The sequence below is a fragment of the Aspergillus welwitschiae genome, assembly GCF_003344945.1.
Source record: "Aspergillus welwitschiae strain CBS 139.54b unplaced genomic scaffold BDQ94scaffold_2, whole genome shotgun sequence".
Taxonomy (NCBI): Eukaryota; Fungi; Ascomycota; class Eurotiomycetes; order Eurotiales; family Aspergillaceae; genus Aspergillus; species Aspergillus welwitschiae.
Genome location: NW_020798696.1, coordinates 982,350 through 1,009,352, shown reverse-complemented (window position 1 = coordinate 1,009,352; position 27,003 = coordinate 982,350). Strand labels below are relative to the sequence as shown.

The 27,003-nt window shown below is 50.1% G+C and overlaps 10 protein-coding genes across 10 annotated transcripts; 8 read left to right on the top strand and 2 right to left on the bottom strand.

Annotated features, from left to right (window-relative positions):
* Nucleotides 1-269: 269 nt before the first annotated feature.
* BDQ94DRAFT_134368 (uncharacterized protein) lies at nucleotides 270-1,575 on the top strand (the record flags this gene model as incomplete). The annotated part of the gene is made up of 2 exons (XM_026764448.1): nucleotides 270-1,088; nucleotides 1,141-1,575. Coding segments are annotated over exons 1-2 (508 nt in total), but the record flags the coding sequence as incomplete, so codon positions are not given.
* A 502-nt stretch (nucleotides 1,576-2,077) lies between these two features.
* On the top strand, nucleotides 2,078-4,519 carry chsD (chitin synthase D; the record flags this gene model as incomplete). The annotated part of the gene is made up of 3 exons (XM_026770395.1): nucleotides 2,078-2,128; nucleotides 2,181-2,347; nucleotides 2,404-4,519. 3 exons carry the CDS (start codon nucleotides 2,078-2,080, stop codon nucleotides 4,517-4,519), a joined length of 2,334 nt encoding a protein of 777 aa, XP_026631676.1.
* A 695-nt stretch (nucleotides 4,520-5,214) lies between these two features.
* On the top strand, nucleotides 5,215-8,304 carry hsp88 (Hsp70 chaperone Hsp88). Its single transcript, XM_026775846.1, has 5 exons — nucleotides 5,215-5,737; nucleotides 5,851-5,882; nucleotides 5,998-7,429; nucleotides 7,491-7,799; nucleotides 7,860-8,304. Exons 1-5 carry the CDS (start codon nucleotides 5,663-5,665, stop codon nucleotides 8,148-8,150), a joined length of 2,139 nt encoding a protein of 712 aa, XP_026631675.1. The 5' UTR covers nucleotides 5,215-5,662; the 3' UTR covers nucleotides 8,151-8,304.
* A 496-nt stretch (nucleotides 8,305-8,800) lies between these two features.
* Nucleotides 8,801-10,173, bottom strand: BDQ94DRAFT_165765 (uncharacterized protein; the record flags this gene model as incomplete). Its single annotated transcript, XM_026770394.1, has 3 exons — nucleotides 8,801-9,503; nucleotides 9,561-9,993; nucleotides 10,059-10,173. 3 exons carry the CDS (start codon nucleotides 10,171-10,173, stop codon nucleotides 8,801-8,803), a joined length of 1,251 nt encoding a protein of 416 aa, XP_026631674.1.
* Nucleotides 10,174-10,775: 602 nt separating this feature from the next.
* On the top strand, nucleotides 10,776-11,784 carry BDQ94DRAFT_179672 (uncharacterized protein; the record flags this gene model as incomplete). Its single annotated transcript, XM_026773443.1, has 3 exons — nucleotides 10,776-11,220; nucleotides 11,290-11,639; nucleotides 11,716-11,784. The coding sequence occupies 3 exons, from the start codon at nucleotides 10,776-10,778 to the stop codon at nucleotides 11,782-11,784; spliced, it is 864 nt and encodes a 287-aa protein (XP_026631673.1).
* A 326-nt stretch (nucleotides 11,785-12,110) lies between these two features.
* BDQ94DRAFT_165763 (cytochrome P450 monooxygenase afumB) lies at nucleotides 12,111-13,783 on the bottom strand (the record flags this gene model as incomplete). The annotated part of the gene is made up of 3 exons (XM_026770393.1): nucleotides 12,111-12,259; nucleotides 12,317-12,583; nucleotides 12,640-13,783. The coding sequence occupies 3 exons, from the start codon at nucleotides 13,781-13,783 to the stop codon at nucleotides 12,111-12,113; spliced, it is 1,560 nt and encodes a 519-aa protein (XP_026631672.1).
* Nucleotides 13,784-14,170: 387 nt separating this feature from the next.
* On the top strand, nucleotides 14,171-19,249 carry BDQ94DRAFT_179670 (squalene cyclase). Its single transcript, XM_026773442.1, has 3 exons — nucleotides 14,171-16,066; nucleotides 17,083-17,319; nucleotides 17,397-19,249. Exons 1-3 carry the CDS (start codon nucleotides 14,183-14,185, stop codon nucleotides 18,675-18,677), a joined length of 3,402 nt encoding a protein of 1,133 aa, XP_026631671.1. The 5' UTR covers nucleotides 14,171-14,182; the 3' UTR covers nucleotides 18,678-19,249.
* Nucleotides 18,884-22,946, top strand: BDQ94DRAFT_179667 (ABC transporter ATP-binding protein; the record flags this gene model as incomplete). The annotated part of the gene is made up of 9 exons (XM_026773441.1): nucleotides 18,884-19,199; nucleotides 19,254-19,828; nucleotides 19,889-20,443; nucleotides 20,528-21,948; nucleotides 22,007-22,083; nucleotides 22,150-22,340; nucleotides 22,388-22,459; nucleotides 22,524-22,639; nucleotides 22,694-22,946. 9 exons carry the CDS (start codon nucleotides 18,884-18,886, stop codon nucleotides 22,944-22,946), a joined length of 3,576 nt encoding a protein of 1,191 aa, XP_026631670.1.
* Nucleotides 22,947-23,231: 285 nt separating this feature from the next.
* BDQ94DRAFT_134356 (uncharacterized protein) lies at nucleotides 23,232-24,458 on the top strand. Its single transcript, XM_026764447.1, has one exon. The coding sequence runs from the start codon at nucleotides 23,640-23,642 to the stop codon at nucleotides 23,874-23,876; it is 237 nt and encodes a 78-aa protein (XP_026631669.1). The 5' UTR covers nucleotides 23,232-23,639; the 3' UTR covers nucleotides 23,877-24,458.
* Nucleotides 24,459-25,195: 737 nt separating this feature from the next.
* BDQ94DRAFT_46395 (putative mannosylphosphate transferase (Mnn4)) lies at nucleotides 25,196-26,592 on the top strand. The gene is made up of 3 exons (XM_026775845.1): nucleotides 25,196-25,886; nucleotides 25,951-26,378; nucleotides 26,429-26,592. The coding sequence occupies exons 1-3, from the start codon at nucleotides 25,521-25,523 to the stop codon at nucleotides 26,502-26,504; spliced, it is 870 nt and encodes a 289-aa protein (XP_026631668.1). The 5' UTR covers nucleotides 25,196-25,520; the 3' UTR covers nucleotides 26,505-26,592.
* The last annotated feature ends 411 nt before the right edge of the window (nucleotides 26,593-27,003 follow it).

The following is a 27,003-nucleotide window of genomic DNA, read 5'->3' as shown; positions in this document are numbered from 1 at the left end:
ATGATGGACGGAGAACCGCGCGACGGCGATGCGGAGAATAGAATGAAGGAAGCAAGCAGGGCACTTGTATCTTACCTAGAATGCGCGAGCGCAAGATAGAAATATAAGCGGAAAAGAGGAATCGCCCGGGAAAAGACACCTGCAAGTAATTTAAAGACGAGCTCCAGATGCGAGAGGGAAAATGGCCAGGCCAATTAATGCGCGGCGGGGGAAATTTTCTGAGCGCCGCAGCGGAGCAACTGTCTTGCTCGCCTCAGGCAGCCAGGCGGCCGTGTTTGTGTGGCGCAAACAGCTGACTTGGCCGCTTTAGGAAAGTAGCCGGACTGACCTCTTTTACAAAGTCGAAAGAAGCACAGTGTTTGGTCACATCATGACTACTCCCTCACGAATCCTGCATAGCCGAATAGGCCGCTTGAGGGAAAAGTGAAGCTGGGTTGGAACAGGTGCTTGGGTTCTTATTTTACCAGTTAGGTATATACTTGGAAATTCGGAAAGTCCCAAAACATGTGGCATGCTGCTACAACAGACGACAATCACCGTAGTAGGTACCAATCAGACATGCATCTGCTGTTGTTGCCTAGCCGGCTTTCAAGCGCAGGCGGTCAATATCAACCCCTCAGAAGCAATATTGAATATCGTCCAAGTACTTAGCAGACTGGCCTCAACACCCTGGTTTACTATAGACCGTTCCAACCGAAAGTTGTTGCTCTTCTACTCCATCGTATACTACCGTTATGCCTCCCAGAGCAATATTCCTCGTATCATCCCGAAATAGCCCGAGCCAGCGTGCCCATTTCTCAATCTTCGTTCCGTCAGTCGCTTGTTCCACTATAGGTACTTCGATACACGTTGTGGGTGCGCCTATGATGGGCTATCAACTCGAGTTCAAACGGAATCACTCCCTATCTTCAAACGCAGAGCCATATGAGACGGCATTGCTTGGATATGTCGACTCTCACCATATTGCGGACTCCCCAGGAGAGAGGAGTATGTTCGTAGACCATGCCCCGAGGGATGATCTTGAAATCGCAGCCAGTCAGATACCGGCCTCCCGTGTCAGTGAGAATTTCATGGCACCTGTTAATGACGTGAGTAATAGTTGAGAACCTCACTGCCGGTGCTCCAGCCTGACATGCACAGACCACCAACAGGAGATGTCAAGAGTGGACTATGGAGTTTATTCGTCATCTGGTTGTTCGGGGTCTACTTGAGGAGAAAGCGGTTCAGATTGTCCAATCGAAACGTGATTCGCCAGCCCATGGATTCGGTTTGCAGCCTTCTGAACGACGCTTAGTCTGAGGGGGATATCCAAAGTGATGCAAGAACAAAGTATTAATGGATGTATGACTTGGAAAGTCTTGGCTCCTAGCTACCACTAGTGAAGGCAACCCGAGAGACATTGCTATCAAACAAAGTCAATGAATATGGGTTGGAATACTTCGAGTTGAGATAAAACTAGAAAAAAGCAAAGCAGATGCCCGGCACTTCCCCAGAAGGGGGTATGTACTACTGCACTTTGGACTGAGAGCACCTGCCCTTTCCGTTTTGGTTCAGCTCCGTTGGAGCCTTTCAGGCTGTCAGCACCATAACCTTTTTTTCATAGTTACTGACTCCAGCCTAACCTTTCCTTCGGTATCATGTCCGCAACATAATATCTAGGTGTCAGACGGGTTTTGTTGATATACTTCGGACTACCACATTGCATTATTTCACAGAGGTTGTGCGATTGTTTCGCTCTCCTAAGCCGTTCATCCAAGCCAATATGTCATACAATATTCTAAGGTATGTGAAAGTGTGCTTTTGCTGCTATTTCCATATTCTACCAGGGAAGAAGCTAACAGGATCAACCCTCATCAGCAAGGCATGTTGATAGTTGCTGGAACCCGCGGCGACCGAAAAGAGAGCTCCTTCTATCCGAGTAGTGTACGAAAGACCACTTGCTTTTCAACGAATACGGTTTGCTTCGGGCACCTTTGACGGTTCTTCGCGAGTGTTAAACTTATAAATTTAGCATTTATAGAGACCTGCGGAGGATTTGAACTGGTCAAGCCGAAACGAAACGCCAGCTCGCCTCATCATGGCCGAGGAACTAGTGTCCGAGGTGTTAGTCGCATGGCCTACTAGAGATGTAGGCTTGAAGCCAAAATATTGGAAGACAAGTACACTTACTATGGGCTTAGATCATTTACATTTCAATCCTCGGACCGTTGTTGCTTGCAGCGCTATTGGAGTGGTTTCTTTTCCTTGCTGCGTTTATTTACTGTCTGATCAAAGTATATCAGAAGGCCGATCACTGGAGTATTCGAGTTCTCGCAGTCATCATGGCCCTTCTCATCACGCTGTGTAGGTGAGCTTGTGTAAGTGCAAAGTTTCATGAAAGGAACTATCATAACACTCATGTAGGGGAATCTTCCTTCCGGTGATGATTGCTATTCTTCCACTACCACCGCAGATCACGCAATATTTTCCTCATCAGCTCGTGTCGGTACTACAATGGTTCGCATTCTGGGCATTCTCTGCGCTTCTCATCATTCCCTGGCTATTTTGTGTCAATAGATTCGTGATTCACTCCTTAGGGCGAACCAAAAGGGTGAAGGAGGCTTTGGATGACCGCACCGCACCGAAAACTGTCATCGTCATGCCAGTATACAAAGAAGACCCCGTCGTTCTGATCAAGGCAATTGACTCAGTCGTTAACAGTGACTATCCTAGTTATTGCATCCATGTCTTTCTGTCCTATGATGGATGCAACATCGACGAACCTTATCTCCAAGTGATCAATCATCTTGGAATTCCGATTTCGCTGGAGAGTTACCCGCAGAGCATTGATGTGACATACCAAGGAGCAAGAATCACTGTGTCAAGATTCAAGCACGGTGGCAAACGCCATTGCCAGAAACAGACCTTCAGGCTGATTGACAAGGTTTATGCCGACTATCTAAAGCATCATGACGATCTATTTCTGTTGTTCATCGATTCAGACTGCATTCTTGACAAACTATGTCTGCAGAACTTCATGTACGACATGGAATTGAAACCAGGGAGTCAGCATAATATGTTAGCGATGACAGGCATCATCACTTCGACCACAGAGAGAATTTCCCTGATAACTGTTCTGCAGGACATGGAATACATTCATGGGCAGCTTGTTGAACGTACTGTGGAGTCTGGTTGCGGCGCTGTAACCTGCCTACCGGGAGCACTGACAATCCTACGATTCTCAGCTTTCCGCAAGATGGCGAGATACTACTTCGCAGACAAAGCTGAGCAATGTGAGGATCTCTTCGACTATGGCAAGTGTCACTTGGGAGAAGATCGCTGGTTAACGCACTTATTTATGATCGGGGCGATTGAACGCTATCAGATTCAGATGTGCACAAGTGCTTTCTGCAAGACAGAGGCGGTACAGACGTTCTGTAGCCTGCTTAAACAACGACGCCGATGGTTTCTCGGCTACATAACCAACGAAGTGTGTATGCTGACTGATGTCAGATTGTGGAAACGCTACCCACTATTGTGTCTGGTGCGCTTCATGCAGAACACAATCCGGACGACTGCATTGCTATTCTTCATTCTGGCGATCTCGATCATCACAACTTCCAGCAAGATCAAGAACCTGCCTGTTGGCTTCATTGCAGTTTCGCTCGGTCTCAATTACATCCTCATGGTTTATTTTGGGATAAGACTCAAACGATTCAAAGCCTGGCTCTATCCCCTGATGTTCATCCTGAATCCTTTCTTCAATTGGCTTTACATAGTGTACGGGATTTTTACTGCAGGCCAGCGAACGTGGGGCGGGCCTCGAGCTGACGCAGCCAAAGCTGATGAGCATACTACACCAGAGGAAGCGGTCGAGAAGGCTAGGGTCCAGGGGGATGAGCTAAATGTCCAGGTAGACACCTTTCGAACGAAAACTGAAGAGAAAGGCGTTCCAATCCGGCCTTCATCCAAGGTCAATGGTCGCCTCTCATTTGCGCCACAGCTTCCAGATCGGTATTATGACTATCAAGGTGCTCTGGGGACCAGTCTCGCTAAATACCTGACCCCCCTTCCAGACGTGCCTCGCATCGGCCTTCATCCACATTGCTCATCTGACTCGGTCGCGACATCCGACTCTGGCGGTAATTCAATTTCTTTGCCCCAGCATGTGGAAACCTTGATGAGTGCCGAGGAACGAGCAAAACTCTACATTGGTAGCCAGGCGCAGGAGTCCACCGGACTTCTACACACACAGGAGGCAGACGGTGGAGAGCGTGGCCTGGACGTGCAGTCTAACGAGGACCTGGAAGACAACCGGGCGTATGAAATGCATACTATTGAGTCAGGGAGCGGCATTCCGAGCGGAAAAGCCCCGGTACTATCGTCAAGCGTGCCGCAATCTGGGATGCAACAATCTGGAGCTGTTCCTGGGAATATGTCTCAGCCCCATGAACACTTGCCACAGCCAAAATATACAAAGCGTCCTAGCAGGATTCCGAGGCAGAAGAGGAGATATATGCAACCAGAACAAATGGTTTGAACCGAAAGGCAGTGCATGAGAGTGACTTGGGAATAGAGCCCGACTGACCAGAGTACTAGAGCCTGTCTTCATGCACACATGTGTAATGAACTAGTTACTCGATTCTCTTTCAGTCATGGCTTTTCGATCCGTTGCCTATTCACATCCTTTGTATTCTAATAACTTTTTCTCGCATTATCAACCAAGCCGAAGTTACTATTCTCTGAAATCATGGATGTGCGTATGGTAAAGTCGTGTCTACTCTACTTGGTCTTGATAACCAGTAGAGTAAGACAAATGGATATTTACATGTTACCAAGCATGACACAACAATTTGGATATGATGATCGGATGATTCTTCTCGACAGAAGTCTGCAAACCAACGAGACCGTAAGATACCGATATACCAGCTGCAGTATCCGGGTCTATCAGACGTTTAACAACAGCTATAGAGTGCCAAACACACCCTCGTAGTTAACTGAAACGCAGGAGTGGCCAAAAAGATATGCACATGATGAGTCATCACCAACGGGAGAAAAACTCTGAACTATCGATAAGCCCCGCCAAAGCGGTCAGGTAGGGTTCTGCCGGCACACGGGGAGCGGTGAAAGGTGGGAGGCGTCGAGCAGCAGCCAGAAGGTTCGACGAGCGCCCAAAGAAGCCGGTGAAGCTGAGCTGGGATGCTTGCGAGCGCCAGGTCCCTTATTTATTCCTGTAATCCTCCGACCCGGGAACACCTGCTTCTTATATATATATATCTGTCTGCATTGATCTCCTCTAGTGCGTAATTATACATTTTTAATTTGTCTCCCAAGTGGAACCCCCCATCGAATTTGCGCCTAGATAGTATCTGCCTGATAGATACTACTAGTTTCAGTGACTGACGAGCCAGCGGTGCCCACGTTGGAAAATCGACGCCTCACCGCCCGCGAGCTTTAGTGGCGGGTCCTGCAGTTCTCGCAGTGCAAATTCTCCCCCTCCGTCTCGCTCTTTTCTCTGCCCTCTTTGGATCCTCCCCCAACCTCTCCCCCTCAGTCCCATCTTCCACTTTTTTCCTCTTTCATCCTCTCCATCACTCTTCTACTTCTTCTTCTTTCCCCTCTCTCCTCTTTTTCTTCCCCCCACTCTCTTCTCCCCCCTCTCTACCTCTTCCTCATCTAGACAATGTCTGTCGTCGGTATAGATTTCGGTGCCCAGAGCACCAAGGTCGGTGTTGCCCGTAACAAGGGTATTGATATTGTGCGTCACTCTTCCCCCTCTACCCAATTTTCTCTTCCCCTCCGAGCGCTGCCCATCCGCTCGTCATATTGATCTCAAGTAATTACTAACTGGTCCATTGTGATGGCTTACAGATCACCAACGAAGTTTCCAACAGATCTACTCCGTAAGTTCGCCCATTCACTTGCTTATCATGATTTTTTATGTCGGCGCCATATTCGCTGCCCTCACCAGTATACCTGTTACCCAGCCGTGTACTGACTTGGTTTTCTCCCACACAGTTCCCTTGTTGGCTTCAATGCCCGCTGCAGAGCTCTCGGTGAGGCCGCTAAGACGCAAGAGACTTCCAACCTCAAGAACACGGTCGGCAACCTGAAGCGCCTGATCGGCCGCACATTCAGCGACCCCGATGTTGCGATCGAGCAGGAGTACACCACGGCTCAGCTTTGCGATGTCAATGGCCAGGCCGGTGCCGAGGTCAGCTACCTCGGAAAGAAGGAGAAGTTCTCGGCTACTCAGCTGGTCGCCATGTACCTGACCAAGATCCGGGACATCACCTCTAAGGAGCTGAAGCTTCCTGTCTCCGACGTCACTATCAGCGTTCCCGCTTGGTTCACCGACGTCCAGCGCCGCGCCATGCTCGATGCCGGTGAAATCGCTGGCCTCAAGGTTCTCCGCCTGATCAACGACACCACCGCCACCGCTCTCGGTTACGGTATCACTAAGCTCGACCTGCCCGGCCCTGAGGAGAAGCCCCGTCGGGTCATGTTCGTCGATATCGGCTACAGCGACTACACTGCCTCCATCGTCGAGTTCCGCAAGGGTGAGCTCAACGTCAAGGCTACTGCCTACGACCGTCACTTCGGTGGTCGCAACTTCGACCGTGCCCTGACCGAGCACTTCGCCGATGAGTTCAAGGAGAAGTTCAAGATCGATGTCCGCTCTCACCCCAAGGCCTGGTCTCGTACCCTGGCCGCTGCCGAGAAGATGAAGAAGGTCCTGTCGGCCAACCCTGCTGCCCCCATGAGCATTGAGTCTCTGATGGAGGACGTCGACGTCCGCGCCATCGTTAAGCGTGAGGAGCTCGAGACCATGGTCAAGCCCCTTCTGGACCGGGTCACCGTTCCCATTGAGGAGGCCCTGGCTGAGGCCAAGCTCAAGCCCGAGGACATTGACTTCGTCGAGATGGTTGGTGGCTGCACCCGTGTGCCCGCCATCAAGGACGCCGTCGCCAAGTTCTTCGGCAAGACCCTCTCTTTCACCCTCAACCAGGATGAGGCCATTGCTCGCGGCTGTGCTTTCAGCTGTGCCATCCTCTCCCCCGTCTTCCGTGTGCGTGACTTCTCCGTTCACGACATCGTCAACTACCCCATCGAATTCACCTGGGAGCAGTCTGCCGACATCCCCGACGAGGACACCAGCCTGACCGTTTTCAACCGCGGCAACGTTATGCCTTCGACCAAGATCCTTACCTTCTACCGCAAGCAGCCCTTCGATCTTGAGGCCCGCTACGCCAAGCCCGAGATGCTGCCCGGCAAGGTCAACCCCTGGGTTGGCCGCTTCTCCGTCAAGGGTGTCAAGGCTGATGCCAACGACGATTTCATGATTTGCAAGCTCAAGGCTCGTCTGAACCTTCACGGTATCCTCAACCTGGAGTCCGGATACTACGTTGAGGACATGGAAGTCGAGGAGCCTGTTCCCGAGGAGGGTGATGTGAGTGATAAACCCCCGAGGTCATTTTCGCGAGATGTTCCGATTACTGACAACTGATTAGGCCATGGACACCGATGGCAAGGATGGTGAGCAGCCCAAGAAGACTCGCAAGGTCAAGAAGCAGGTTCGCAAGGGCGATCTGCCCATCTCGACTGGCACTACCTCCACCGATGAGTCCGTCCTGAACGCCTGGACTGAGCGTGAGAACTCCATGTACATGGAGGACAAGCTCATTGCCGAGACCGATGAGAAGAAGAACGAGCTCGAGTCTAGCATCTACGAGCTGCGTGACAAGATCGACGGCGTCTACTCCGAGTTCGCCAACGAAGAGGAGAAGGACAAGCTGCGGGCTAAGCTGACCGACACCGAGGTAAGTTTTCAGAACGTTCGTTCCATCTGTCGTTTACCAGAAACTAATTGAGTTGTTCAGGACTGGCTCTACGAGGAGGGTGAGGACACCACCAAGTCGGTCTACGTGGCCAAGATGGACGAGATCCGCTTCGTCGCCGGTCCCATCATCCAGCGCTACCGCGAGAAGCAGGAGGCCGAGCGCCAGGCCCAGGAGGAGGCCGCCAACAAGAAGCGTGCCGAAGAAGAGGCCAAGCGTAAGGCCGAGGAGGAGGCCAAGAAGGCCGAAGAGGAGGCTAAGAAGGCCGAGGAGAAGCCCGACGCTGAGATGAAGGACGCTCCGGCTGAGGGCGAGAAGCCCGCTGAGCAGTAAATTTGCTCAATTGGTAGATAACGGTGAGCCCAGCTGTGGGATCGCAGCTTGATGACAATGTGGTCACGAACAATGCAATCATGTTGAACCCCTTCAGTTGTTTATTACGGATTTCTTTTTATTATTTTCTCTTATTTTTTTCTTCACTTTATTCTGGCCGGGTGTCGGCACTGTGATGTAGAACGACATGATCTCCCCTTTCAGTACTTGCTTTCCCTCACCGCGTTTATTTATGGTCGGCCTGGAGATGATGGCCAGGTCAAACGGTGGAAGCAAACTGGCAGGGGCAAAAGAACTAGAGATATGCCATGGCGATGTGGATAGACCTGCTTGAAAAGTATATGATTGGTAATACAGAATATAGTATCTTTGCCCATGCAGTATGCTTGATCTTACAGGATGCTTCTCGGTGTTTAATTAGTAGTAGTGGACAGAGTGAGCCCAGTAGGGTAAAGATTACCCTTAATCGGAGTAACAGCGCCACATATTAAGTCAGTTATGACACGACAGTCCAAGTCGTTCGCCACCTTTCCAATGAAGACAAATAAATTTTTACTGCTATTCCCCGATTTCAAACACCTGAGAGTATTACTCTTAGTGTTTGATGCCGATAAACAACAGAATACCAAATGAACTACTTTCGGCACCAATTATACTTTTAGCACATCACCCAACACTCCCTCCCCAGCAAGATCATGCATCAAATCCACCCACACCCACCTCTTCATAATCCCTCGCAACTCCCCCCACGTCCTGATCTCCAACTTCTCCAACCATTCCCGCAAATACCCCCTCATCCAGAGATCCGTCCCCAGAAACGACGGCAGCGGCGGCAATGCAAGGATCCCGACCATCAAAAGCCAGAGGATAAGTTCCGAGGAATCCTCCTCCTCATCTTGACGACGTTGGCATTGTTCCATCAACGACAAAAGACATGATTGATACGAGGCAGGGAAATATACGAAAGGCAGTGTCTTATCCTGCCACTGAAGGAAGGTATGATGGCAGAAGGTGAGGAGACCTAGACGGAAGGCTTCGTTGTTGCTGTTCATGGGGAAAGGCATTTGGAGAAGACGATACATTACGGAGGAGAGCGTGGAAGGGATGATGTCTGGGGAGAGGCGGCGTTGGGGGGTCTCGGTGATGCTTGTGTTGATTAGGGTGCAAAAGTTTTGGAGGACGTGAAAGGTTGTCTTTAGGGTTGGGTCTAAATGAAGTTGGGGGAGGAGGGGATTGTTAATTTGGTTCAAGGTGGGGTTGAAGATGGTGGGGAATGGAGTGAGTGGCTCGAGGAATTTGTCTCTGAAGAACATGGGCGTGGTGTTGTTTTGGAGGGCGAGGCCTAGGTCCCATCTAATGGTGGTCAACTATTGTAGTAGGTTGGCTGTTATGGGGAAGTAGGTGGCTTACCTGAACAGCTCGATGAGAATCTTCTGGCTTTCAAATAAGCGCAGACCTCCTCGAAGATCCATGATTGTTCGAATGCCCTCCATGTGTTTCTGCGCGACCTCCGATTCGCCCATCAGATGCGCTGTCATGGCTAGCATTAGTACGGTTCGTACAGTGAAGTCGGATATTTTTGTCTGGAGATCGACGCCCGTCAGTCTCTCGCGGAGGATCTGCACGCCCTTTGCAAAATGGAGCATGGTCCTGCGATTAGCAAGTAGTTCATCGGCATTCTGTCGGCCGTGAACCGAGCCCATGAACACCTCTGATGCGGACACGGTGAGATGCAGATACGCTGCATCGGAGCGTATAGAGTCGTGGAACCAGGATTTATCCCTACAGTCGAAATCAATCAAGAAACCCAATGGGAAGAACATTTGCATTGATAATTTGGCGACTAAATGGTATTCGCGTTAGCTACGCAAACGAACGATGGGTTAGGATACGGGAGAACCTACTTACATCGTAGTATATCAGCGAAGGTGCGGGAGTCCACTTGAACGGCGAATTGAGCGAAAGACGGATCAGGCCCCACGACTAGTTTATTCGACTGGATGATGTCGGAGTCCTGATACATTTTCGTTAATTGTGGCGATGGAAGCTGATCCTGCTGTATCGGACTGGGTTTTTTCCGTCGGTCGTATCGAGGCCGCCCTTTGTTTATGCCTTGCATTACATGGCTTCGGATAAGTCGACGGGTACTTCTGTCGGGCTTTTTGTTATCTGTTGATATAATGAAGTGCATGATTTGGTGGAGATAGCTCCAGTTGTATGCGCGATTTAGTAGGATGTGAAACGGGGAGCTCGGTCGAGATGCTGGCTGTGATGTGAAATCATAAAAGTAGAATGACATTCAGGGTCTTAATATCATTTACCCGAACAGGAACTTGAAGAGGGTGAAGGGGGCTTTCATGGTTGGTTTGTCAGCTGGTGATGCTGACAGGAACCGATGGCGTGTCGCTGCTTCTAATATCATTTGCCGATTCCGGTATAGTCACCGGCCTTGGTATACTTCCTGCTGGATTCACTCGGCGACACCATATCTACAATACTATTTTCCTTCTTGGGAAGCTGGAAGCAAGATAAATATCTTCTCAAGATGTCTCCCATGGTGAGTTTCTTTCTCTCTCCAATTACCAGAAATTCCTGATATATTCTTACTCTTTTGCAATTCGCACCATGTCCACAGATCGAAAGACCGTCCTCATCACGGGCTGCTCCGATGGAGGCATCGGAGCTGCACTGGCTGAGACCTTCCACGATCACCGTTATCATGTCTTTGCCACTGTGCGCACGCCATCAAAGGCCCCCAAGTCTCTCATCAACTCTCCCAATGCCACCGTCCTCACCCTGGATGTGCTGGACTCGACGTCTATCTCTGATGCAGTGGAAAAGGTGACGAAAGCCACTGGCGGCAAGCTTGACGTTTTAGTAAACAATAGTGGAGGCAGCATTATTCTCCCCGCTTTGGATACTTCAATCGAAGACGGCAAAAAGTTATTCGACTTGAATTTCTGGGCGCCCTTAGCTGTGACGCAGGCCTTTGCTCCTCTACTGATCAGGTCCAAAGGTTGTCTTGTAAACAATACATCAGTGAATGGAGCTCTACCATTTGTATTCATGAGTGAGTCCAGTCCCTCTCCAAATACAGTCACAGAGCCTGGCATTCTCTAACTAGTATATCTCACTTAAGGCATGTACAATTCCTCAAAAGCGGCCTTTATGAACGCCAGCGAGACTTGGCGTATGGAGCTGGCTCCGCTGGGTGTTCGGACCATCACTCTCATTACTGGTGGTGTGAAGACCAAGTTCTTTGACAACTACGTTCCTCGCCAGGTTCCGGAGAACTCATATTACATTGGAGCAAAGGATGCTGTTCAGAAAATGGGAGATGGGAGCTTGCAGGATAGCGGCATCGATAGGTACTTATATGCCTCTAAAGTGTTTCAGGCGGTCGAGAGGAAGGAATCAGGAAAGCTGTGGGTTGGTGGAGGCGCTGTTCCTGCGAAATGGGCACTGTGGTTATTGCCGCAATGGGGTGTGGTAGGTATCCTTCTCTTGTTTGCTGCAGAGTACCTACGTGGCATCGATGAAGATGATGTACTAATTGCTTTGGTAGGATTTGATGATGAGGAAAATGTTTCCTGTGTTTGGAACAATCGAAGCTGGGGTGAAGAAAGACGCCTAAAGTCGTATAATAGCTGCGCAACCGTCTTGACTGCCTAGCTGGGGTTACGCAGTCGCCGTGCTATTATTCTCAGAGTAATTGTGTATGCTTTTTTTTCCCCCAGAATTTGGTATCATTTATATAGTAGTCGCTTTTAGCCTATACAATTATACTCACCTGATGAGCTCTGGAGTCCTTTCCTCGTTTGCATACACTAAACCATCGCATCTCACCAGTTTTCTTGTCTTTTGACCAAACTCACCAATGCAAGAGCCAGCACTCATCCAGTATCTCTTCGCTTATCAGCCAGACGATCATTATCCAAGACTATACATCTATGGGGAGGCCTAGCTAAGCCCAACTAGCACCCCATTCTCATTCTCGAAAGTCATGCTAATGCGTTCCGTCCATGGCCTAGTATTATAATCTGACACGGTTGAGAAGGTTTGGAATATGCGAGCCACAATATATGTGAGCACAGTCATAGCATAATGTTCTGCTCCTTTGTTAGCCAGTGCATCTTGCGCATCACCATGAATGAACGAAAGCTTACGGCCAGGGCAGATTCTAGGACCCTTATTGAACGGTAAATAGCCAGCCATGTCTCCGCTTAGCTGTTCCCACCGCTCTGGACGGAATTCCTCAGGATCCTCCCCAAAATCCTTCCCTAAACGATGCCTAGCCCAGGTAGAAAAAACCACAAGGTCTCCTTTCATAACAAGAACCGGCTTATCACCATGAGCTCCACCTCCAGTTGGCAGGGTTGATTCCTTGTTTGCCACTCTCGCATTCAAAACAACTGGGGGGAATAGTCTCATCGCTGTACAATGATATTAGTGCATGACCCAACTGAGATGGCCAAAAGAGGTGTCGAACCTTCTTGAAGGACCCAGCGGACATAATGCAGCGTCCCGAGTTGTCCCCACGTTGGAGGTGTCAATCCAATGGCGTCAATGATGCTTGCTCGCAGCTTATGCACAACGCGCTCGTTCTGGGCAAGACAGTAGAAAAGGCCTGAGAGTGTCGTGCTCATGCTATCGTTTGCGAGTAAGATACTCAAAGCTTGATCGGTAAGCTGTGATACCCGATCTATATCGAAGCATGATTTGAGCGTAGGCAGTTCATCCGCCTCTTTGTCCACACTGCCTTGTCTTTCCAGATCCCTAACAACCCGAGTCATCACATATGCTCGTGAGCTCTTGCAAGCCTGCAGGAAGCTTCGTTTGGGTACTAAATGACGAAGCGGGCCACGGAAGCCATCTTGCACGATTCTATTCTTAACAAGAAGCAGATCCTCGAAAAATTGCTTCTTTTCTTGGGATTGGGTGAAGCTGAGAGCATCAACAGACTCTCCCAGGGAAAACAAGGTCTGCATATCTAGAGACAGACCAAACGCGCAGGACTGGATATCGAAGGGCCGCCCATTTAGAGGGATGTGCCGAAGAAAAGCTTGGAAGTGCTGCTCACACAGGCTAAGATCGATGGCCTTGCGAAGGTTGGAGAGCCGACTTCGCAACTGTTCCCGGCTTGTTTTCCAGGCCGCACCGTCAAGGGTGAATATGCCATGTGGTGTGATTGGCTCAAACAATGGCCTTCGCAACGGAGAACTATCGAAGTCAATAAATGCCGCTGAAAGCAGATGTTTGATATTGTCCGCGTTGCAGGTAAATAGCAGCCGAAACCCTAAGATATTGGAGGCATACGTCTCCCCATATCTCTCGAAGAGTGCATTTGTGTACGAGAGAGACGTTCGACGGCGAAAATGATATGCCAACTCGATTGATTTAGCGATGCCAAAAATGTCATATCGGAAGCGGTCGCTTTCGTTGGGCGGCTTCTCACAGCCATGAAGTTGCTCAAGGTGTCGCGATCTTCGGCGCTGGTTGAAATTATTTGCCAAGAGGGTGATCGCGACACCAACGGCAATTACAGCCAAAGCTAGGAGAAGGCCGTTTGACTTGGAGGGTCCGGATAGCAGCAGTGCTGTCATGTTTGAATTGGACCTTTGGACATCCTGCATGGTGACAAAGCAAGGACAAAGCAGAGGCCATATGCTGACGGGGAACGGTTACGCTGGGTAACAGTAAGTCATGCTCAGATGACTGGTCTATCGAGTGAAAAGAGATTGCAGGTAAGCAGACCTGGAATCCTTGACGAGAGTGATTCACAGGGGAATCAAGGAAGGAAAGAGAGACCCCGCGCCCTCACATGCGACCCACCAATATCCATGCTACTAGAATACGCTAAACATGCTCGACTGCTATAAATATGCATAGTTTCTCCTTACTACAGAGCTGGAAAACCGATATAGATCGTCTCTTCAAGTTGTCCGACAGGCAGTTATTTGCTGTTACCTCTACTACAACTTTATAATTGCTACTTTGCTACTTTCACTCTCGAAACCCACCCCAGCTTTGTGATGATGACTTTGGGAGAAGGCCACAAAGAAGGCATAACTCCCGGGGAAGAGCAAATTACTTCAGATATAGAGCATACTCTGAAGCTTGCAACTGAATATGCTCTCAGTTCGATACGCTCTGATGGGCATTGGTGCGGGGAGTTAAGGTCCAATGTTACTATCACGGCCGAGTATATCTTCCTTCGACACGCTTTGGGCCTGGATTTGAGGACCGACAATGCGGCTTACTGCCGCTATATACTATCACAGCAGAACTGCGATGGTTCATGGGGCCTAGCACCTGAGTATCCAGGTGACGTATCGACCACGACTGAAGCCTACTTAGCACTCAAGTTGCTGGGGACGAGTCCAGACATGCCGGCCATGCAACAAGCTCGTGCATTTGTTCTCAAAGCAGGCGGTGCTGAAAAAGTTCGCGTTTTCACTCGCATATTCCTGGCAACCTTCGGCTTATTTCCATGGGATGCAGTGCCCCAGCTACCCGTGGAGCTAATTCTTTTGCCTTCCAGTTGTCCAATCAACATGTACACTTTAGCGTCCTGGGCCCGAGGAACGATTGCCCCGCTGCTGATTATCTGCCACCATCAGCCCGTGTACGCGCTACCGGAGGACTACCTAGATGAGTTATGGCTCGATCCGACGGACAAAAATGTGCCGTATGGCTCGTCACTCCGGGATCTGCTGTCTCAGGGAGACATTACTGGACTTGCATTTAGTGTCGTGGACAACTTGCTCTACTATCTGAACGGTCTGCGTTCCGTCCCTTTGCTCCGATCATACGCTCGACGAAAATGCATACAGTGGATCCTCGAGCGCCAGGAACCTACTGGTGACTGGGCTGGGATCTTTCCTCCAATGCATGCCAGTATTTATGCGTTCGTGCTGGAGGGCTACGAGCTGGATGACCCTCCGGTCCGCCTTGGAATCCAAGCATTGGAAAACTTTGCTTGGGAAGACGAGAAGGGCAAACGAATCCAAGCATGTGTGTCTCCCGTGTGGGACACAGCTTTGATGTCGATCGGGCTTTGCGATGCCATGTCGCCCGATAAGCAGATCCTCCAGCAGGCCATCACTTGGATCCGGAATCGCCAATTGCTGAAGCCCTGCGGGGACTGGCGCATCTACCGCCCTAAGCTAGCCCCTGGAGGGTTTAGCTTTGAGTACGAGAATAGCCACTATCCCGATGTGGACGACACCGCGGCCATCATTTTGGCTCAGCTTAAGCAGGATCCCCAGTCTGTCGCTTCGGACTCGGTGATTGCAGCAGCAACATGGATCCTAGGCATGCAGAACCCCGATGGAGGCTGGGCCGCCTTTGACGTGGAAAATGATAAGCTGTTCCTCAACAAAATTCCCTTCAGTGATATGGACAGCTTATGTGACACCTCCTGTGCCGATATTACTGGGCGGATTCTGGAAGCCTTCGGTTTAATGATGAAGCGTGAACTGAAAAGACCCGTCCTTTCTCCAATGCTACGGCATGCATGCATTCGGGGGATCACTTACCTTGCATCCACACAAGAGTCCAACGGAGCCTGGTTCGGACGATGGGGATGTAATTACATCTATGGGACGTCTCATGCGCTGTGCGGATTGGCATATTACATGGAAGACGACAAGCGAGTCAGTGGGCTGGTGGCGCCAGCGCTACAGTGGCTAAAATCCAAGCAGAATGACGACGGCGGTTGGGGCGAACCGCTACTATCGTACCGAACACCGGGCACTCAGCTGCAGCAGCAATCAACTCCATCACAGACTGCATGGGCGCTAATGGGACTATTGGCCCACCTTCCCCTCACTGACCCTGCGATTGAGCGGGGGATTCGGTGGCTGATATGCTCACAGCAGCCGGAAAAGGGCAATGGAGCTTCCTGGCCCGAAGCGGTCTACACGGGAACAGGATTTCCCAATCATTTTTATTTGGGCTACGACTATTATCGGCATTACTTCCCCATGATGGCTCTTGGGCGCTATTTGCAGGCGAGTCAAGCCCGGGCTTGAAGATGCCGCAAGGAGGTGTTTCGCAGCCAACCGATCGATCACATGCGTCTGCGCCTTTGAACAATAACTTGGATAACTATGTAGACAGAGATGGTGAGGCAGTCACCGCAACTAGTATATATATCATATTTTTAGTATTTACCAGGGCTATCTGAGTGTTTTCACCTGTAGTACTTTTTAGCTTCGACTAGTTCCTGGTACGTCCTTGCAGCATAGTAGCAACACAACCTTAAAATTGTAGGAACTTTCTTTTTTCAGTACTGCTGACACGTGTGCCAACCCAAGATTAACTTTACAACCGTATCATTCTTCAAGAACAAACTTATCAACGTCTCATTATGCGTAATCATGAAGAAACGCGGCAGCATTACCATGCTGTATAACCACCAAAAATCGGAGAGAGCTGATGCTCAACGAATTGTGACAAAAGCTATCAGATCATGCATGAGACACTCATGAAAGCGAGACAATTCCTGGCCATCGCCACCATTTTAATTTATTCAATTAGCCGAGCACAACTGCATAATGCAGCTAGATATCACTAGTAGATACTCCGTATGTGGATCCTTACTTGGTCAAAGCGGCCAGAGAGTAGTCCCGGGATAATTATTAACTAACTAGCACATGAATTGATGACAACAAGGAACTCGAGTGAACAAGCACGAGACACGTAGCGTGCATACTGTTTGTTTGTCGGATATATTGGATTGGATCGGGACTCTGAGCAGCTCCTTCCCTGCTTGAACCCCCCCCTCTTCCCGGTTGGCATTCGTGTGACTTTATGATGCAGATGGAGATGAAGATGACAGCTTGTGCAGAAAACCAGAGAGCCGTGGCATGCCTGACTTTCTCTGCATTCCGCTCCTCCTTTCTTGTTTGGCCCACGCCTTGCACGATAGCCCAACAAAATGATGGATTTTTTCCCGATCTTCAACCGTGCCCGGCCAGCAACTGTGCCCACTGACAAGGTTGTCCCCCTACGGTATTGGGATGACCTAGACTACCTCCGTCGTCTCTGCCATGATTTCACCTTTCGCTTTGACGACGTACTGGACGCCTCCAAACTCGATGCTGCTCTGGCACGTTTGACAGAGATTGGAAACTGGGGCCAGTTGGGAGCTCGTCTGCGCCTGAACGTATGAATATGAAGATTCCTCCATTCTCATATCAATTCCTGCTGGTATCAACAAGGCTAACGCTCTCTCCAAACCAGGATCAAAATCGCCTCGAATACCACATTCCTGCTGAGTATACCAAGGCGCGGCCTGCATACAACTTCACCACCAATGAGTATGGGTTGCGCATCTCCGAGCACGCACTCGGTAAGCAGCTACCAAAAGCAGGCCAAGATCAATCGGTTCTTTCGCCTTCGCCCGCTGTCTTCGCTCCTATTGTCCGCCATCCGGATAGTCCTCGTAAATTGGCTGATTGGATTTACACTGATCGGCCACAACTTCATATCCATGTTTCTGTCTTTCAAGACGCAACTCTCGTGACGGTCAGCTATGTTCATACGCTTTTTGATGCTATTGCGCGGACAACCTTCTTCAAGGCGTGGATAGCTGTTCTGCGGGGTCGAGAAGACGAAGTACCACCTTTCATCCCTTTTGAACATGATCCTCTGCGCACACTGGGTACAGAAGCCCCGGTGAAGCCGTATAGTAATTTTGGCCGCGCTCTTAGCGGACTTAGCCTAGTGATATTTGGGCTGCGGTATCTGTGGGAGCTACTGTGGTACCAGAAAGAGGAGGAACATCCTATTCGCCTGCCAAGACGATGCGTGGAACGGCTGAAGGAATCTGCTCGAAAGGAGCTTGCTGCAATGAGTCCGGATAATGAGGCAAAGGCACCCTTCCTGAGTGAAGGCGATGTTGTAATGGCGTGGTGGGTGAGGACCATCATCACAGCTCTGAATCCTGCGCCAAATCGAACCATCATGGTCATGAACGTCTTCAACGTATGGGCACTTTTGGAAGAATGGTTTCCGACTGGCGGAGCGGGGTTCATTGGAAACGCCTTTTTCTACTCCTACACACTGCTGGTTGCAAGCCAGGTTATCCAGGATGCTAGCCTCGCGTATGTGGCGTCCAAGAACCGTAAAGCCCTCATGGAGCACCGGACAAAGGAACAGGTTCAAGCCTTGACCTCCATGCAGAGGGCATCGTTCACTCGGACACCACCAGTTGTCGGAGATGCCAATTTGCTGTTCATGGCATGCACCAATCAACACAAGGCCAGATATTTTGAACTGGACTTCTCGGCCGCCGTGGTGGCTCCAGGAGTACCTCTGAGCGAACGACCACATGCTCTAGGTAGACCGTCGTATATCAACGACATTGAGACTTGTCAGGGTTATCCGACCCGGAACGTAGTCAGGATTATCGGGAAGGATGCTGCGGGGGATTATTGGCTTCTGTTCAAAACCCGACCTGGGGCGTGGGCAGCAATCCATAGACAGTTGGTAGCATTGCTGGAGCTGGATGAGCAGAAATGATGTATGTTAAGCGGATTAGCTATACGTTAAACTTGAGACCAGGGGTTCTGGATTTGGAAAGAACCATGTCAATGCCGTGACCCACGTAGCAATCGCATCTTAGTCCAATCCATTTTAGTCGATAACATCTTAGTCCTTATAAATAAGCCGGTCGCCCGGAGCATTTAGCCTTAGTTCAGCACTTTGGGATTAAGCTACTCATGAGCATGTCCAGCCAGGGAATCCCACTCAAGGTTATCCAGCCGACTGCCGACACAACGCATAAGGCAGAGGCCCTCCAGTCCCAAATTCATATAGTGCGCAGCACTGCCAATATCTTTACCATTTACCGAACCGCCAACACATCGCAGCTATGTCTGCTGTTTCTATCAGGATGCTGCGCAATAGTCGCGGGCGCAGCAATGCCTCTAGTGATAGTCGTGTATGGAAACTTTGCACGCGAGTTCATCACCGGAGATAACAATGCACCGGACGAAATTCGAGACCGTGTTCAGAGTCTCGCGCTCTACTTGGTGTATATTGGTAGGCAGATCTGGATTAATCCGTTATCTGTCACCATCTGACGCAGCAGCGCAGCAATCGGGTCTCTGATCACGACTGCCATCAGCACATTTGGCTTCAACACCATCGGAGAGCAAATCTCGCGCCAGCTTCAGCAGAAATACCTCGCTTCAGCCTTGCGGCAGAATATGGCTTATTTCGATGTGGTCGGTATTGGCGAGTTGACGTCTCATATGGATCAGGATATGAAGCTTATCCAAGCTGGTATCTCGCAAAAAGTTGGTGAGCTTCTTTCTGGGTTGTCTGGCTTTGTTGTTGCAATTATCTGCGCGTTCATCCAGAATGGGCGCTTTGCAGGCATCATGATCTCTCAACCGATTGCCCTGCTTACACTCATCGGCGTGATGGGGGGATTTTTAAGTTTAACACAGCGAAGGAGTCTAGCTCAGTACGTCAGAGCAGACAATTTGGCCCAGGAAGTGCTCAGCGCCATGAGAAGCGTCATTGCTTCTCGAAGCCAGGAAAGGTATGGCAAAAGGTATTACGAAGCGTTGCGACATCCAGCAGAATTGGACTTTCGGGAGCGCTTTATCTTCGGTATGCTTGTTGCAGGGTCTTTCATGGTTATGCACTGGGCGAACGGGTTGGGCGTATGTATATAGTTAGTCCCCTTCCAGTTTCTTGCTCCAGCCACGCTAATGATTGCCAAGTTCTGGCAGGCTGACCATCTCCTCCGCCAAGGGCATTGCACTATTTCGGAAGTCTTGACAATTCTGTATGCAATGGCCGTTGCGGGTGGAATGCTAAGCCAAGCATTGCCATCCATTGTCAATATCACCCAGGCCAACGCGGCTGTCAGCCGTGTCTTTTCGGTCATTGAGCGGGAATCACCGATAGATCCTTCTGCAAGTACCGGGGTGACGCATAGTCGGGTCAGAGGAGATATTAGCTTCGAAGATATACACTTTACGTATCCTTCGCGGCCTGAAGGGAAGGTTTTGAAAGGTGTCGATTTTGTTGTACCTGCTGGACACACTGTAGCGTTTGTTGGACCATCTGGGTCTGGGAAATCAACCGTGTTTGCCCTTTTAGAACGACTGTACCATCCACACAGTGGTCGGATCATGCTGGATGGCGAGCCGATTGATGCCATGAACGTCGCGCGGCTAAGGTCGCAGATTGGGTATGTCGGTCAGGACGTCACCTTGTTCCGTGCATCAATACACGATAATATCGCATATGGGCTTCCCAAAGCTGCCGCTGAGGTGCTTCACGACCACTATCTTTTGCCTTCCAGTTCTGATACTGATTTTGTGAGGTAGAAAAAGGACGCATACGAGATACGAAAGCTCGTAATCGAGGCTGCCAAAGTTGCCCAAATTCACGATTTCGTTGCGAGTATGCCCAAGGAGTACAACACCATGATTGAGGCACAAGGATCAAATCTCTCAGGGGGTCAGAAGCAGCGTCTTGCCATTGCCCGTGCAATCATCTCTCAACCAGCTATATTACTGCTGGATGAGGCCACGGCTGCACTTGACAGTCAGTGTGAAAAAGCAGTTCAGGAGGCGCTGGACAAAGTCGTCAAAGGACGAACTACCTTGATAATAGCCCACCGGCTGTCGACAGTCCAGAATGCTGACAATATCATCGTCATGAAGGACAATCAGATCCTAGGCCAAGGCTCCCATGCGGAGTTGTTGAGTACATCTGCGATGTATCGAGAATTAGTGAGGCATCAGGCACTTGAAGCATTCCATCGATCAGAGGGAGACAGGCTTATCAGACAACGGCCGCACTCGTTGAGCACTCATGAAGAACATTCCAAAGATATCCTGGTCAAATTTGATACGGTGGACATACCAGAGGACGGCCTATTAGCAGTACGGTCGTCCAGTAGCAGTGTCGGGCGTGTTTGGAGTCTCAATAGACCAGAGTTTCCTTACATAGCCGCTGGCGTGAGCTTCAGCGTTCTGGCTGGAATAACATATCCTGTTCAAGCAATCTTCTTTGGTAACGGGATCATGTCAATGATTAATCCTAGCCTCAGTACCGGTGGACATAATGTTGAATTCTGGGCCACCATGTACCTTACCCTCGGTATTATCGCATTTGTCGTTTATTCGGTACGGGGATATTGCTTTGCCGTGTCCGCATCACAGTTGGTTCTCCGAGCCCGCTCGCAGTTGTTCAAACATCTGCTTGTGAACGATCTCCCCTTCTTCCAAGACAAGGACAATTCGATTGGTGCATTGGTCAGCTTCCTTGCATCTGGGCCTCGGCAAATCACTGGTGTTTCGGGAACATCACTGGGGCTTGTGGCTGAAAGCATTGTGATGCTCGCGACAGGAATTACCATCGGGTGTATCTTTGGGTGGAAGCTTGGTCTTGCTGCGACAGCAACGGTCCCATTAGTAGTTGTTTCCGGCTTTATGCAATACCACACTGTGGCGCGAGTACAGGAATACATCAAGCGTGACACTAGTGCTGTGGCTATTGCACATGAAGCCCTTTCTGCCATCAAGACTGTGACGGTTCTTGGTCTGCAGAAGGCCATCAGTGCATCGTTCGAAAGTGCAAGCCATCGAGACAGCCAACGCAAATACTGGCTGATGTTTGCTGCGACATATGCGTGCACTACCTCCCTCCGGGCGTTGAGCATCGCTTTCGTTTTCTGGTACGGCGGCACACACCTAATCGCAACTGGCGAATACAATGTCCAGCAGTTCTTCATCTGCTTCGCAGCCACGATGTGGGGATCTCAGTCTGCGTCCGTGCTTTTTCGCACATGCTCCTGACATTGCAGGTTCTCAAGCTGCTGCTGCTAGACTGGAGGAGCTGATGCGCGCCGGAATATCAGCAGCCACCCACAGAAAGCTCAATAATGGCGACGCTGACGTGCCAAGTATTACCGCTAACGTTTCGCTACGACGCGTCAACTTCAGATATCCAAGCCATTCATCTCAATTAGCATTGAAAGATGTGAGTCTGAACGCTCCAGCGGGTGCCTTCATTGCTCTCGTGGGTGCTACAGGCAGCGGAAAGAGTTCGGTCATAAATCTGCTGGAGCGCTTCTACACCGGTGAAACTGGCGCAATAGCACTAGATGATATGCCCATTGAACAATATAACCTCGACAGTTACCGAGGGTATCTAGCGCTGGTCGACCAAAATCCTTAATCGGAGAAACTCTGAGCGATTGCCTGCAGAGTGGTGAGCTGGTTGTATTAGACGATGAGATCTTGGCCGCTTTGGAGGACGTTGGGTTAGCCGATTATGTGGTACGGGCCTTCAACCCCTCAAATATCCTTGTTACATATCCTGACTATCTTGATAATTTGTCAGCTATCACTCCCTCAAGGCTTAAGCACTCCAGTCATGGCCAACGGATCGACCCTGTCCGGGGGCCAGCGCCAGCGCATGGCCATCGCGAAGGCGCTTCTATGTCGGCCAAAGATTCTGTAAGGGGCCCCTTCATAGAAAATCCGTGATTAGTGGATCCTAACTCCTGTCAGTCTGCTTGATGAAGCAACTTCAGCACTAGACTCCGCCTCAGAGGAACTAGTTCAGAGGACACTTCAACGTGTGATGAAGGGGCGAACGGTCATCGCTGTTGCCCATCGACTGAAGACAATTGTCGATGCTGATGAAATCTTGGTATTCAAGCATGGACATATTGTAGAAAGTGGGACCCACAAGGAGTTGATGCAACTCGAGGGCGAATACTGGCAGATGGCCAGGTTACAGCAGGTGATGGGAGAAGCATGAACTGTGGAAGTTGTATATGCCCGGTTAGCACATAGTTGGACTATGCAGTTATGAATGGACATAACGTATTAGTAAGCGGAAAATGTTATGAAAATACCGAACCAAGAAATCCAAGACCCTGAGCATCATCATGTGACCCGGCAGTAGGCTTGGCAGACCCGAAAACAGACTAGTCAAGTGACCCGGCATGAAGGTCTGATCCCCCCAAAACAATCCATACAAAAACGAGTACGAGCGGAATCACCGGATGCCACCAATTACTCCCACCCCTTGGCAGACAGACCTGTCCGACTATTCGATACTCCTTGGCATATTTCTTATAAACAGGTCTCAGCACCAAAATTTAGCTAGCCACCTGATAGGTCGGTATATTAAAAAGTACTCCGTAGTTGAAAACTCGGCTCTCCTCCTGCCCCTGTACTTTGATAGGCAACAATCAATACCTGCACGGAGGCATTTGATAGCTCCGAGATTGGCAGGGTCCTGTTCCCTTCCGCGCAGATGCGTCGGAGAGAAGTGAGCGAATTGGTTCTGCTTGGGTTCAGCCATCAAGACTAAAGTAGCATTTCTGTGGGGACGACGACTAGTCAGGAAAGTCCAGGGGGGTTAACCTAACCTGATGGTTGGAAAGCAACCTTGGTTCTTCCGAATAAGGGGCAGTTCGTTACGGTATTGGGAGTTAGGGGTGGGTGTATGGATGTCGTACGATGGTGGTATGTATGTACTACTACGACCACCTACTACTTCTGTATCTCCCTGGAAGCAACCGGACTGTTTCAGATGCGCGATAAGATTCTGACAATATACTCGGTAGCGGAGTCTAGTACTCTTTTCATCTTTTATGGGGGATTTAATTTGGGGGCGGATAGCAGGTGGAAGTTGGAGGTAGGTACTATGCTCGTACGTATGTATATAGAAGGACTTGCTTGACTCGAGTCAGGTGCAAGGATCGTTAGCGCTCGATGGTGTGTATCCAGTAGTTGTTGGTCGATAATGCAGGGCGTACTGTAGGGCATTTGTCTGCCCTACGAGGTGCATGATGTATCGATCTCGCTGGACATTATTAATACGTCTCTTGGCCTCAGCATCCTTTTAATTCTTGGCCTCATAGCAGGAGCGGAATCCCATATATGATTCGTGCCAACACACTGCCCCCTTGTGCTTTAGGGGAGTTTCAACACTGCAGGTCATCGTCTGAGAACCAGCCGTCCGGCGCCTCCAAATTGTCCTGCTTGCAGGGAAGGGAGGGACACGGACACTAAAATACAATGGGGAGATTTCCAAGATGGTGTCACCGTGGCACGGATAATTAGCCAAAGCCATCCTGCATCTGTGCTGTGCTGACTACTAGACACAATGGAGTCATGGACATTGCGACCAGGGAAGACCAAGGGGGGTGGGTGTGTAGCCCTATGATTCAGTTGGCTGCTTTGCTGAAGCTGGTTGGTGATACGGTAAGCGGATGGTACGGAAGGCGTTCCCGTATGTAAGCAGTAGTAACAAACATCCCTGGGAGGGAAGATAAGTGGGGAGGGAGTGGGAAACAAAAAAAAAGAGAGCCAAAGACACGTCGGGAAAGATGGCACGCGAGGCCCGACTCTTTTCCTCTTTCTTCCCTGAATTCGGCCAAAATCAATCAATCAATTATGGAGCGCCGTCGCCTTTGGGTGGATTCTTTGATGGTTGCCTAGGAACTATTACTCTCGTGATTCCGAAGAGAAGACCATCCATCCTGACACTCTCCTACAAAAGTATAACAAGTAGCTCTCTTTGTCCTCATGGGAATGGAGCATTGGCATGCCGGCGTGCTTCGCGCAGCCAACCAGCTCCCTGTCGTCATGGCTGTTATCCTTGCCGATCTGGACCTGCAGAGCGTCATCCACGGAAAGGGTCCAAGGCCTATTCCCAACTTGTGCCAATGTAATAATCTATCTAATGAGGGTCCTCAGTGGGCCTCCCAAATGTCGCCCCGCTTGGCTGGCTGTTGAAGTCACCCCGTTAGTACGGAGTCGTATTTGATTCTATTCTTCCTCGGCCTTAACCAATTTTCCCTCGCCCCCAGAGGTGCAAAGCTTTTTCCCGTCCTGTGTTAACTGTACGGATTCGTCGGATCTTCCGGTTTGATTTGCGGGCTCGTGTGGTTCTCGAAGCCTGTCTAGTCGGACTATCAAGAACCGTTCCCCGTGCTTTTCTCTCCTGATCTTCCTTTCCTTTTCCTTGTATCTTTCCCCCCCTCAGTCTATCTTCTCCCCCCCTGTCTTGTCCATGCCTGATTGGCGTGTCGAGTCAGGCTGGCACTTACTTGGCTGCTCTCATTGTTAGCACCGGTGGCCTTCTTTTCTCTCGTCCGATGCACCACGCGAATTGTATGGTTCGACGTATGCGGCTATAACGCATTCGAGCAACGACTTGGCAGCCCTGTTCTGATCCCCCGCATCAACCGGATCAACTTATCATACTCACCCAAACATCACCTACCCGGTCCAGAATGCAAGCAGGGGCATGATTGACCTCCCGAACTGTTCAAAATAAAAACCCTTTTCAAACACACAACGTTGACATCTGCCGCCGGACATGAACCCTCGGGGCCTGCTGGCCGTCCTCACCTGCGCGATCTGGTCAGCAGTGGCCACAGCACGCCCCAGCCCCGCAGAGCACAGTAACCACGGCAGTTTCGTCAACCGCAATGACCCAGACCCGCTGTGGCAGAAGTACGGGCTGAACAAGTCAGACGAATTCAAGTATTTCCATGAGCCAGGTCGTGACGATACCTTGGGCCACTATGACTCGCGATTTTTCCAGGGGGAGCCGGTTCCGGACGCGGAGCGATCTATCACATTGACGCATATGATCCGAGCATATCTGAACTTCTTTGAGGATAATGGATTGGAAACATGGATTGCGCATGGAACATTGCTGGGGTGGTGGTGGAATGGCAAGGTGGGCTAGTCCTGATGCACCAGACATGGTTAGTTTTGGCCGTTTTAACCCTTCTTCTTTTCAGATCATGCCCTGGGACTGGGACATCGACACTCAAGTCATGGACACCACACTATTCCATCTCGCCGACCACTTCAATCAGACTGTTGTCCAGTATACCACTACCGACCCCAACGTCGAGCGCCGGTACCTCCTCGATATAAACCCGTGGGCGCGCCAGCGTGATCGCGGCATGGGACTGAATATAATTGATGCGCGCTGGATCGACATCAGCACGGGGCTATACATCGATATCACAGGGCTAAGCCGACTGACGGCCGAAAAGCCCACAGAATGGGAGTGCAAGAATGGGCACAAATATCAGACACACGATATCTATCCACTGCGGAGATCGACGTTTGAGGGCGTGCCAGCCAAGGTGCCATTTAGGTACGATGGGGTGCTAACAGAAGAGTATACAAAGAAGGCGTTGACGAACACGCAATTTCACAAGTGAGTAAATCCCCTCTAGCCGAGAGCCGCCTTATGCTGACATGTGATAGTCATACGTGGGATGCGGAACTCGAAGAGTGGGTGCTGGATGTGCCGGCCGCAATGGACGACCGGCAATATGAGTGAGCCAGTCATACCGGCTGCATATTCTCGCTATCGACTGTCATAAGTGCATCATTGGATGGTGTCATGGTCATTTTTGGTAAATAATCATATAAGGATCGGAGTTCAGGGTACAGGCGGCGTTGTGGACAGTCAGCGTTCTGCAGAGTCAATCTAGTGGTCATACAATCTTTCTGCATCATTCTGCACAAGCTAAATCAGGCGTAGTACACTTGTAACAGAGTAGGACCCGCGGGGTGATCAATCCCAGACAGCATCTCTCAACGCCAAACAGCCTCGGACCAGCCGAAATTAAGCAGCGACGATCCGCTCGCTACCTGAGGCACCAGTAACCAGGGGCCCTTCCATTACATACCAGTAAAAAAAGGTGAAACCACACTAACCTTAATCGACTAGCTCTTATCACCTATCACCACGTGATAAAAATCATGCTTATCGCCTTATCGCTGACAAAACAAGATCGAACTCCATCGAAGATCATCACCACTTCTGCGTCTTTGTA

What these genes read in the sequence shown, in the direction of transcription:
- hsp88 (XM_026775846.1), top strand. Translation starts at nt 5,663, where the DNA reads ATGTCTGTCGTCGGTATAGATTTCGGTGCCCAGAGCACCAAGGTCGGT. An exon ending in GTTTCCAACAGATCTACTCC is followed by an intron (nt 5,883 to 5,997) that starts GTAAGTTCGCCC and finishes TCTCCCACACAG; the next exon opens with TTCCCTTGTTGGCTTCAATG. An exon ending in CTGTTCCCGAGGAGGGTGAT is followed by an intron (nt 7,430 to 7,490) that starts GTGAGTGATAAA and finishes ACAACTGATTAG; the next exon opens with GCCATGGACACCGATGGCAA.
- BDQ94DRAFT_179670 (XM_026773442.1), top strand. Translation starts at nt 14,183, where the DNA reads ATGATGACTTTGGGAGAAGGCCACAAAGAAGGCATAACTCCCGGGGAA. An exon ending in GAGCTTCCTGGCCCGAAGCG is followed by an intron (nt 16,067 to 17,082) that starts GTCTACACGGGA and finishes CTTGCACGATAG; the next exon opens with CCCAACAAAATGATGGATTT. An exon ending in GAGCTCGTCTGCGCCTGAAC is followed by an intron (nt 17,320 to 17,396) that starts GTATGAATATGA and finishes TCTCCAAACCAG; the next exon opens with GATCAAAATCGCCTCGAATA.
- BDQ94DRAFT_134356 (XM_026764447.1), top strand. Translation starts at nt 23,640, where the DNA reads ATGGATGTCGTACGATGGTGGTATGTATGTACTACTACGACCACCTAC.
- BDQ94DRAFT_46395 (XM_026775845.1), top strand. Translation starts at nt 25,521, where the DNA reads ATGAACCCTCGGGGCCTGCTGGCCGTCCTCACCTGCGCGATCTGGTCA. An exon ending in GGTGGTGGTGGAATGGCAAG is followed by an intron (nt 25,887 to 25,950) that starts GTGGGCTAGTCC and finishes TCTTCTTTTCAG; the next exon opens with ATCATGCCCTGGGACTGGGA. An exon ending in ACGAACACGCAATTTCACAA is followed by an intron (nt 26,379 to 26,428) that starts GTGAGTAAATCC and finishes GACATGTGATAG; the next exon opens with TCATACGTGGGATGCGGAAC.